At 43.4% G+C, this 12,411-nt stretch overlaps 1 protein-coding gene across 2 annotated transcripts in view; it reads right to left on the bottom strand.

Annotated features, from left to right (window-relative positions):
- The window catches only part of fermt2 (FERM domain containing kindlin 2), a 53,488-nt gene extending 47,431 nt beyond the window's left edge, over positions 1-6,057 (bottom strand). For both annotated transcript variants that reach the window (XM_080012607.1, XM_080012608.1), the window contains exons 1-2: positions 5,971-6,057; positions 4,207-4,364 (exon numbers count right to left, since the gene is read on the bottom strand). In XM_080012607.1, the coding sequence (XP_079868733.1) occupies positions 4,207-4,363 (157 nt within the window). In that variant the 5' untranslated portion in view covers position 4,364; positions 5,971-6,057. The remainder of the gene's footprint in view (positions 1-4,206; positions 4,365-5,970) is intronic.
- Positions 6,058-12,411: the final 6,354 nt, after the last annotated feature.

The following is a 12,411-nucleotide window of genomic DNA, read 5'->3' as shown; positions in this document are numbered from 1 at the left end:
TCTCTTCTAGTACAGAGCCACTGTTTCCTCCCCTGTCCTTAGCTGGCCGGCTGGTTGAGACTCAGCAGAAACAAGTAGAACTGGGACAGAGGCAGCAGATGGACTCTGACTCTGATAACGCCACACTCATTCAACGTCCTTCCACTTACTTTATTAGTATAATAAAAGGGGCTTTTTTGTAGCTAAATAACAAGGAAGATAATAATAAGAACAATAAAGGCAAAAATAACAAAAACAAATGATAACATATAATAACGATAAATACGGCTGCGGGCTGCCATAAACAGGGTCCAGTTTGGTCAAATTAGGTAGGTATTACAGGTTTCCAAGGTTCCGTAATCCATAATCTGTTCCTGAATCTGCGCTCTGTAATTATATGCCGGGGACATTTGGAGCGGACTGAGGGACTCTGTCCGACCGTGGCAGAACAGACGTCACTGAAAATCTGGGATTCTTTGTGAGTTGGCGTTCAAAGTGGCGTTTGAGGAAGACCTGTCGCGTGTTTTGTAAAACGCAGAACGAGATACAGTTTTCCAAGTTTCCTTTAAACGCAACCCCAGCTCAAGCTGTCTGTCTTGATGTCCTACTCGCAAGTGGCTGGAGGGGAATGACCTCCGAGAGACGGAGCTTGGACTTAGATAACTTCGGTTGATGATGTCATAAAGTTTCCCCCCCGAAACAGTTTTTCACAAATTTCTGCTCCAAATGTAGATCGATATTGATCAAATTCGGACAACGAGACATCTGAAACGTCCCGGCTCTAACGAGATCTCAACCATATCTGTCCGTTCTGTCTTGTTTCAGATACCTTTAGCGCAAAAAATGCCAAGATTAAAAATAAGAAACGCCGAGCAATAAGCAATCAAGACAAATGCATCTTTTAACTATAAAGGCAGGAATCTCTGTATGTGAGTATGTCCGTCCATTATCTCGACAACTGTTCATCCAATCTACTTGACACTTGGCTGGTGTATTGCTGGACACCCAAGGACGTGCACTGTCACATTTGGTGCAATTTTTACCTACGACACATGTTATATTAATAAACCCTCAATAATGCGACTTGGGTGTGTTTTTTCCCATGAGAAAGAGTGTTTCTCTCCGGTATTTTTCACCGCAAGTCACCGCGACCTTTGAACAGGCATGTTTTGACGGGCACCGCACTAGTTTTATAGAAATAGGTAGATTCAGAGTCATCAATTTTGAGTTACGGCTCTTGAATTCCCTTCATTCTCAAGGAATTCTTAAATATATAAAATAACTCTCTCCCAATGATTGATTTAGGGCCTTATTGTGCAGAAAGTTGGCTCTAGAGAAAGCGACAGACAGAAGGGTAAGAAAGATTGACCTAGTGCTTTTGAAAATAACCTTATTTTGGTAAAAGCACAACAAACTTTAAGATAAAAGCTAAGCCAATGTTGGCTGTAAATGTATAAGATCAAATACGACTCTGAACGACTCATGATATTTTTAGAATAGTAGTTTTTTTGTCCACACAGTTAGAAGGGATGGAGAGATGAAAGGATATTGAAAAGGTTGGAACATGGTGGTTTTCAATCATTTGACTTTAAATACTGATCTTCTGGAGCACTGCGGGAGGGGGGGGGGGGGACGGAGGCCTACTTTCCCGCAGTGATCAATAACTGAGTGCTTTCCTGGCATTTGATTATTTAATCCATTATAGAAGGCTATGTAGAGGGGGCGCAGAAGATAGAAGGATGGAGACATGTGGAGAGGGACACGCCCACCCAGTGATCCCTCCATGTGTAAGCACAAAAAATAACTACAAACATATACTATTAATTCAGGCAAGATACTCTATGTGATACTCATAGGGACTTTCACATTAATATAAACTGCATATACAGTATATAAAATAATAAAAAAATATATATTTAAAAATCTCATGTGGAAAAAAAAATCAAACTGTGGCTTATTGGATTCGACTACGGACAAATACAAAGTATGAACTTCAGCGATAACAGCAAAAAAAAAAAAAATAAAAATAAAAATAAAAAAAAAAAATTCAATTTTTCAGATTTCATCTTGCGATAACATTTTGGCCATCTTTATATCAGCATTCATTTCCACTATAAACTGTGCATTACAATATGACCAGGTCTTAAATAAAATACATTATTGTAGCAACGAAACACACATATCAGCCAAAAGAACTGATTAGTTATATGTCTCGTGACTATTACACCCAACCAATCGGTGAGTGTGTCCGCGGGGACTGCTCTCAAATGGAATATCATTAAAAATTTAATTGAAAGTCAAAATGTGGAAGTCATCATGACCTTTGATATAAATTATGGTTTGAACATAATTTCTTAAGAATTATGACACGCCCACTATGACAATATGTGATATTTAAAAAATGCCATAGATTGGCACAGCGCCCATAGTACCCGGGGGGGGTACTATGCATGTCCTAGTGTGAAGTCCGTGCTGCATTAGTGGGTTAATGGTTAATAAGCACAACAACCTGTTGACTCCAGATAGAGGGCAGACAGTGCCCAAATTCTTCACATACAGTATGTCTAAACAGCGGCAAGGAGTGACTTGGGATTCATTTTAGAGAGTTTTTGAATCCATTAAACTGGTTTCCAGTTGAAAGAAAGAGGGCCTGCTGGGCAAACAAGTATGCAAACACAGACAAAGCACGTGGCAAAGAAACAACAACTTGACGGCCGATCCACGATCTACCAATGCAGATTATTGTCAACCAGAAAACTCTGTCATGAAAGTCCCCACGGCTGGCGTAAGGAACCAGGTTTCAGAACAAATTTTCGCCTGTGAAAAAGGAAGGAGGGGATAGGGAAAGCCTTGGAAGTGTCAAAACGCTGTGGTGTAAGTTTATGGAGCGCTCCCACCCAATATGGACATCTTCAAAAGACGGAACCGTTACGGATTCCCCACATATCTTATCACGCCGGCGATCGGTGTCGCTAGACAGACAGCCCTTGATGCTAATCCACTTCCAAAAAGTCCTAACCTTCAAACCTTCCATGTGTGAACAAAGAGCGCACACACAAAGTCAAACAATGGATAATAAGACCAGGCCTTGAGAGAGAGAGAGAGAGAGAGAGAGAGAGAGAGAGAGAGAGAGAGAGAGAGAGCTGGACCAAATGGTGTTTCTGTCGTTCCTTTGCACATGAGTCTGGTTTAGATGCAGGGACGACCACAGAGAACAAAGACCTCAATTATGTGGCGCTCCAACAGGAGAGCTAAAAACAGGACCAGCGGGCAAGGGGAATTAAAAAACAAAAACAAAAACAAAAAAAAACAAACTTGCAGCGCTGCAGGAATGTTCAGCATTCAGCCACCATCCGTCCATCCGTCCGTCCATCCATGCAACACAACACAACACATTGTCCCTCCCAGAATGCACGGCCACCATGCGCTGACCCCTCCATCCCCTCCATCCAACAGGGCGGTGCTCAAGTGGCTGGAACAGAGAACTCTTATGCTCGCTTCACGGCCAGGACTGTCAAGTGCGTGGTTGGAGGTACGGAAGTGTACGTGGGGTTTTGGGGGGGAAGGGAGGGTCCACCAGGCTAACACTACGCCCACTTACTGACCATGTCATACAAACTCCTGGAGAGCACATTGGAGTCTGTGCCACCGGCGTACATTGGTACAGACTGTTGTTTATCCATTTAAAAACAGGCTTTCAATGATCAAATATGGACATGGAATACGGCCCTTGTTGTTATCGCGCCATCTGCTACCAATAATTCAGACTTTGTGGTAAATGAAAGCAACCCCAGATTTCATAGATAGCATTCTTAGTGCGTGGGGGGTGTTCGCATCTGCTAAATAACAGATGAGGGTCTCAAGAAGCAAGCTTATTTTGGCCACAACACAAGGTCTAGTTTGAACTGTAGCCCCAGATTCAGAAGCAGGAAGAGCTGTTTATCTGGGGCTGGAAACCTCAGATCCGAGAAAAGCAATGCGTTGCAAAGATAGGAATTCAATGTACCATTGCACAACCATAAACATAACGCACAGAATTGTGCAATGGAAGGAATGCACAGGGGTAAAAAAGTGAACGCAAAGCCCGGTTTACCCAACAAAAACCCTCTCCAGTCCAAGACAGAAGGAGAGGCCGTGAAGCAGCACTTGTAGGTTCAAAGGAGAGAACCGTCACTTCAAGGTAAACAATGATAAACGTTGCGAGCGGCTTGTCCCTCGGCGGCTTACCGAGTTTCTCCACCAGCTTGAGCATGACTCCTCCGATGTGGATTTCCCCGGTCACCCTCAGGGAAACGTCCCTGTGGAGGTCGGTGACGTGCATCTTCAGCTCCCACGTCCCGTCGGCGTAGCAGCCGTCGGGCATCCGGATCCCGTCCAGCGCCATCCTGCCCAAACGCACCCAATAAACCCAGGATGAGGCTCTGTCGATGGGTCTGGTTGTGGTTCTGTCACAGTGGGGTCGGCCGTAAACACGGTGACCCTCTTTCTTCCCGACTGAGCTCTGATTCCCCTCATTTTTGGAAGAATTAAAAAAAAAAAAACCTACAGTAATTAAATGCACTTAACACTATGGTTCCATGTTTTGAGTTCTGCAAGAGGCGTACCCGCTCCCTATGTGGATAAAAACGTCTCATTCGAAGGTAACACCAACACGATTTGTTATTTTCATGGGAATATGCGATAATTAAAACATATTTATATCCCGTAACGTCTACACACTGCACCTTTAAAGTAATAAAAGTAAAAGTACTTATGTAATATTCAGTGCCCTGATATAACACAGCTTGTATTAAGTGTTACTGTACCATCCATTCATGCATATAGTCCAATTTACAAATAGAAAAATACTACAGGGAGTGGTAGTTATTTACTAGGATATGGACCGAATGAATAATTGCTTAAATTTGAGAGAGATATATACACGCCTATATATAAATATCGATTTTTTTATTTTTTTTTAAACTAAGAAGACTGTGTTAGAAATGTAGAGTGGAGATATTTGCTTTGAAATGTAGTGGAATTAGCAGTATAGATACGGCCTAATGAAGTAGACATTTTAAAAGTGTACTTAAGCACTGTAAGCTTACTCTCCACCACTGGTCTAAAACCTGTTGACCTTCTGCAAAAAGAGATAGACAGATAGATATACAGACAGACAGACAGATACACACAGACAGACAGATAGATATATAGACAGACAGACAGACAAATAGATAGATACACAGACAGACAGACAGACAGACAGACAAATATACAGACAGACAGACAAACAGATAGATAGATAGATATATAGACAGACGGACAGACAGACAGACAGACAGGTATATAGACGGACAGAGACATAGATAGATAGATAGATAGATAGATAGATAGATAGATAGATAGATAGACAGACAGACAGATAGATAGACAGATAGATAGACAGATACTGGCAACATACAATAAACTGAAGATAGTCAAAACATTTGACACAATAAAAAATTCAAAATATCAACAATAAAGACATGCATCAACATTGTCAAAAATGGAAATTTGTGCAAGTTTGCAATCACACACACACACACAGACACACACACACACACTATGTCCAGAGGCTGTGTGTGCCTGGGCTATGTGTAGCCGGGTGGAAGACAACATGGGTAACATGGTGTCAGGGCGGGTGACCCAGCGCTGTAGGTAGATCTAACAGAGCATAAAGATGGTGGAACAGAGTGTGTGTGTGTGGGTGTGTGTGTGTGTTCACCTGTTGGAAGTAACGGTAAAGCTGCCCGGGAGGGACTTGCGTGAGCGGAGCGGCCACAGCGAGTCGCTCGGTCATTCAAAACTAACTTCATTTTACAGGGGGGGGGGAAGCAGCGAGCTGCACCGGGGGCCAGCGGCGTTCACAACACCCGCGGATTCAACTCGGAAGAAACCCCGCAAATTAAAACCCAAACGTTCGGCCCTAAAAGCTTAGAAAACAAAGAAAATGAAATATCCTTCCCCACTCACCTTCACAAATACTCCGAAGCAGAAAAAAAAAAAAAAAAACCTTCAACCCGTCGACGAAAACAATGGCGAGCGACTTCTCCCTTTAAATCACGTGGAAACGTTGTTCTTTGGGGATTTTTTTTTTTTTTTTTTTTTAAGAATTAAAAATAAAATGTAAAAAAAAAAAAAACCGAATCCAGAGAACTATCCGGAGTGAAGTATCCCGGAGTGTTTCCTCGGGCTCGGGGTAATGGAGTCCAGCCTCCTGTTCCTCCTCCTCCTCCCAGCGGACCACGTCACTCCTCCAATCCCACTTTTCCTCTCCCTCTCCCGCCCAGCGGCCGCCCTGGCCCGCGGCCCATATTCAGCACTGGAACTAGGACTTAAAGTGGCAATCCCCAACATTATTTGGTGTTGAAAAATCTTGTATTTTATACCTTTTTTTTGCTGCTATTTGTAAGAAATAGCCTGTCAGTGTATTTTGGGGTATGTATGTGCTCCTCTTATATGCTGTTGCTGTTGCTTGGTGGCGGGGTCCGCCAAAGTATTAAAGTACAGCAATACTGTATTTAAGTACATTTTTCAAGTATCTAATTACTAAATGCATACAGTTATGGAGACTCTCGGCTTTTACTTTACATTTCAAAGTAAATATTTCTCTCTATCTGTTGACCCTGCTACACTTTTAACACAGTTGTGTTACTTTAGTTTGTAGATATTTATGTTTGTATATCCTTGTTAATTACTGTGAAAGCACCTATGCTGCATTTTATTGTAAATTGTAACCAGAATATACATGAGCGCTGTTCTGCAGAAAACTAGGTGACAAATACTTTTGTTTGTAGTACTTTAAGTACATTTAAGAGCAAATACTTGTACGATTTCACTTTACTAGAAATGTCAGTGTGGTACTTTTACTTGTGTTGTTTTGTGTCAGGGTCAGTGTTTCCACAACTTCCCACATTGTACACATAAGGGTCCGTATTGAAAGTGAGGTACTTTGGCCGTGGAAAAGTCCCGGTTTTTAATCACCTATAACCAGGGTTGGTATATCATTAAAGAATTTCCACAAACGCTGCACTCACAATGAAAAAAAATAAAATTAAAAAAAAATAAAAATCAAAGAAAGTTGAGCTGGAAAAGAACATTAAGATAGACAACGGCCTTTTATGGAAATAGTATGGGCCTGCAACTTGCATCCGGGAGCCATTATAGACGTCTTTTCCACTGGAAATAACATACAACCTATCATTTAAGAGGGGTCCCCTGCACACCAACTAATCTGCAGCACACTTATCAATTCATGAAAAGTATGTGTTTGCTTCGAGTATTTTCCTACCATATTGTATTACTTTACTTGCACTTTCTTGTTGTATTTTACGCACAGCGCTGTCACATCCTTTGAGGTATATAAATATATATTTTTTAAATGGACTCTTTTTTCAGATTAAACATCATCATTTCACATATGAAACTTTTACAGGGATTCAGTTCATTCTATCGCCAGTCTTTATTCAGGCTCTTTCCCCGTTTGCTTATATCCGTCAGACATCTAGTCATCCATCCAACTCGCTTGATGTTTATGTTTCCACGACATGGATTTCAAACAGTTAAAAAAAGAGAAGATGAAGTTATAGAAAACCAAGAGACACATCTCATGTCGGTAAGGACAGCGTGCGGTCACTGCAAACAATGGAATGACACATCATCCCCGTGTGGAATTTCACAGTTGTCCCAAGGCACCAGAGATTATATGTCGTTTTCCCAAATAAACACAATTTATTTATGTGCACAACGTGGAAATGACCGAGTTAAGCAACAAAAAGAAAGAGAGAGAGAGAGAGAGAGAAGGGCTACTGTCCCATTTTACAATATCTGCTCCAATCGCTCTCTAGTGAAGAACCATATGAATCATCAGCGTTTCTGGCTCCGACCCATGGTGAACTTGCTCACTCTGGGCCTCAGCCTTCCAGCCCCACATCCCCACAGCTCCACAGCCCCACAGCCACACAGTCACCCAGCCACACAGTCCCAACGGTCCCACAGCTCCACAGCCCCACAGCTCCACAGTCCCCAAGCCCCACAGCTCCACAGCCCCACAGTCACCCAGCCACACAGTCCCAACAGTCCCACAGCTCCACAGCCCCACAGCTCCACAGTCCCCAAGCCCCACAGCTCCACAGCTCCACAGCTCCACAGCTCCACAGCCACACAGCCTCACAGCCCCAGAGCTCCAGTGAAGGAATTTGGGCCTTGAGACGATGGTCTGCATCAAAGCAATTTATCACCTCTCTCCCCGCTGCTCTGACCCCCTCGACGGTGTCTGGCGGCCGAGCCGTTGCCTTTTATAGGCTCTGTTTTAATTGCAGGGTAAACATCTGAGTCAGTGAGATGCAGGGGAGGCGGGGAGGGAAGGAAGGAGGAAGGGAGGGAAGGAGGGAGCTGACTGGGCTCCTGTGGACCAGGAGGGAGGAGAGGAGAGGAGGGAAGCAGAGGATGGAGGAGAGGAGGGAGCTGACTGGGCTCCTGTGGACGACCCGGAAGAGAGGAGGGATGGAAGAGGGGAGGAGGGAGGAAAGGAGAGGGGAGAGGGGCGAGGGAGGGAGGAGAGAAAAGAGGAGGGGGTAGAGGAGTAGGCAAGCGACAAGGAGGGAGGAGGAAAGGAGGACAGAGCAGGGGGAAGGAGGGAGGAGAGGGACAGTTGACCGAGGTGTGAGGAGGTCCACAAGAGGTCTACACTGTCAGGCGTGTGTGTGTGTGTGTGTGGTGTGTGTGTGTGTGTGTGTGTGCGTGCGTGCGTGTGTGTTGATACAAGGAAAAATCAACAATCAAAAATTATTGGATTTAAAATAAAGCTAAAGAAATTGTGGATATCACTATGTGCAATGTGATATTGTTATGTCCATACTATTGTATTAATATATACAATATATACACTATAATTATATATAATATATATACTATTGTATGTATATAAATATCAATCATCATGTACAGAAATATTCCAACTCTATTATATTTATACCTGGGCATTATGGCGTCTATAGCCTCTGTCAAAGCCTTAATGTTTCTTTATCTGGTGCATGGAGCACATTTAATATATTCTGTATACAGTACAGTACTACAGTATACTGTATAGTATGTGTACATACTGTATAAACCCATTCTGTATACGCTACTGCCCTCTGTTGGAACAATCCAGAACAGCGGGACATGATGCATTATTGATGCACTCACTTTAACTGCTTCCATCTGTGACTATGGCTCTTGCAGACCTTGTCTGGCCGTATTAAAGCACTAATAATTCATGATAAACCATGTGAAGCTCATAAGCTACAATGAGGCCCATTCATGACCTATCAATCAGCCTCATCCCCCAATGTGGAGGAGCGCCGTGGAAAGAATGTGGCCTTCATTTTTACATGAACAAATGGATCCATTGTCCTCCTCCAGAGTCAAGCTGGAAACTGGAAATCTATTTGTTTTTGAAGATTAGAAGAGTATCCCCCTCTCGCGTCCTTAATATTAGAATGCCTGACCCTAAAATGACCCCCATTGTGTAATATTTTGCAGAATCAACAGATATTACCCCTTGATATTGCATGCTGCCTACTCATCAATTTGAAGTTCAAACTATTCTACAATTCCCAAAGAAAACAATGCTTTTGCACCCCCTTTTGGTTATCAAACTCCAAACGTCGCACTGGGATTGCAAATAAGTGTGATTTAGAATTGTTCTATTGTTCCCCCTTAAGGTATTTTTCAGAAAGGCCTTTGTCCCTGCGAATAATGTACTTGATAAGATAACTCCAGTTGTCATGGAAACAACTTAAAAATCTTCCAACTTGCCATCGTCAGCCTCTGGCAAACCAGCACCAGGGCCACAGTGCCACACACAGAGCCTGCAGTGAAGCATACAAAGTCTAAAAAATAGATTTAATATGCATTGACAAACTTTCGCCATCGCCTTTGTATTTCACTTGCAGAAGTACACATTTGAGGTGAAAAATAAAATAAAATTCGAAATAGGAATACAAAATCAATAAAATGATGTTGGATAACTCTATAATTAGGAGTAACATTCATCTCAGTACAGGTCATTTTACCATCCTCCAGCCATGCAATTTAGGGTCAACTACAATATGAATCCCTGGGCATATCTGCATTCGACAGGAATTTGCAGAGGATCAAACTTTTTAATTTGCAACTTTTTACGGAATAACGACCCATCGGGGCCAAGTGTCGGACGTCAGTCACAGTGAAGCGAGCGGGGAGCCGCGAGAGAACAACTTCAAAACATCTGAACTAGCCGCAGGGAAACCACGTCTGCGGGCCCCCGGCCAGAGGATCTGGCTTTTATTTGTCAGTGTCACCGGGGAATATCTTAACCGCGATCAAAGGAGAAGAAATAAAAACTCGGTCCGATGAAGACGTTGACACTTGGCTGAGGACAGGACGATGAGGTCAGGGGAGGAAAAGTAAACTGTGCACATGGCAGGTCTGTATCAAACTGAGGACCTTTGACATCATTATTTGATAATAAAATTGCCAAAATGATTTAATATGATCAATATCAATAATGTTGGCAACTGTATACACAATCCACCTTTTAATTGCATTTGAGCCTCAATTTAGACATGTTGGCTATATCCACATCACACGTCCATAGTGTAATCAAGCTGGATTTCCTTCGCAGTATAAAAATGCAGACGTTGAATGATAATACCCCCCAAAAAACGTTTTAATAAAAGAAATAGTGTTTGGATGGCAGGTTTGAACGGGTTACAGGCATGGGGGGGGGGGGGGGGGGGTTAGTGCACAGCTCCAGAGAGAAGCACCTTCTCGCACCTTCTCCCAAAAGTTACGTCCGACACGTCAACGAATCAGAATCGAACGAATCCCGGGTCCCAGGAGATGTGGAGTAGAAGCGGGTCCTTGCACCAGAGCAGCGAGAGGTCCGCACGCACGCACGCACGCACGCCTCGTTGTTTTTATCGGTGTCCAATCCGGACACTGCAGCAAAAAAAAATAAAAATCCTCCACTTCCCAAGAACAAAAAAAAAACAACAGCGGTGCAATGAATAAATATAGTTAAAATCACTGTATTTTGAGGTTTATCTATTATTGATTTTCCAGTTTATTAGAACAACACATTTGGGAGTGAGCATTCGCCCCGTGGTAATTCCTTTCGACAAAATAAATTGCGATTTTTGTTTTTGTTCCTTCCTTTAGTTTGGGAACAGACTCACAAAACAAAACAACTCTAGATGTGAAGGTGCAGATGTGACAGTGGGGGCTCCGATGTTCTTTTAACGGGATTCAAATGAAACAGACTAAGCGGGTCGAAGAGTCGACTTCCATTTGATGCTTCGTTAGAAACACAAATCAGAATCGACAAATGGCCTTTTAGTCATTTTATTATTTTTTTAAGTAGATCTGTGCAACACGTATCGAGTTGGCGCAACGCCCAGGTCACTCAGTCAGTCACTCGTACGGTCCCGCTGAAGGCGGACGGACACACACACACGGACACACAACCTCTCAAATGTCTCCGGCAGCTTCTTTTTTTTTGTTTTAACTACAACCCGAAAACAGCGGAAGTCGCTCGGCCCCGGAGCGGCTCCGCAGCCCTTTGATTGTGCCAAACAGCAGCTTTGTTGTCGGAGCCGGACCCCAAACAACGACTCCCGCAGCGGGGACGAAGGCAAGTTGACACCGAGAAGGTAGAGCTCGGCTGGACGGCAGGAGCCCCCTGGAGACCACTCGTTTGAGGTCGGCCGCATTCCTCCTGAGTGTCGAGAGTCCTACGCGGGTTAGTTTCGAGTCGGTAAAGGGAACGAGACTTTTTGTTTGTTTGTTTGTTTGTTTGTTTTTAAAAAGCTGCGTCGAAATTCCCGTCGCCGCGGCGAAAACACGTTTACCCCCTCATACACACTCTCGTGCGTAAACTCTGTCGTCTTGTCCACGCTCCAGCCAAGGTTCGTAGCGGTATATACACCTGAGCGGGAAGGACTCACACGAAAAGCCAAAAGCAATAAATAGATGCTCCGCTTCAGGCAAAATGAGCTGCCGGGTCTCACCTTCGCCACGCGGTTGACCTCGAGCTTCTTTGGGAAAACCCGACGCGTGTGCTCGTCGTGACGACATATTTGGCTTGGGAAAATAAAAAATTAAAAAAGAAAAACATAAAATAATAAAATAAATCCGTTCAAAAAGTCCCTTTTGAGATTATGCGATTGGGGTCGACACCCACCGCCTGCTTAAAAAAAAACCACAGTCATTTGGAAAAATATCACTTTTCTGGGTAGAAAAAATAACATCTGTAACATTTGTCGGGTCGCGTGGTGGTGATCGCGGTAAAAACAAAAAAACCAACAAAAAAAAAAACAAACCGATGGACGCAGAAAGATCCTTCAAACCAAAGCGGGACGCGATGCGCGCCTCGTCCAGACCCCACGCGGG

Source organism: Zeus faber, assembly GCF_960531495.2.
Source record: "Zeus faber genome assembly, chromosome: 13".
NCBI classification, from domain to species: Eukaryota; Metazoa; Chordata; class Actinopteri; order Zeiformes; family Zeidae; genus Zeus; species Zeus faber.
The sequence above is the reverse complement of the archived record's forward strand: the minus strand, read 5'-3'. Positions and strand labels throughout refer to the sequence as shown.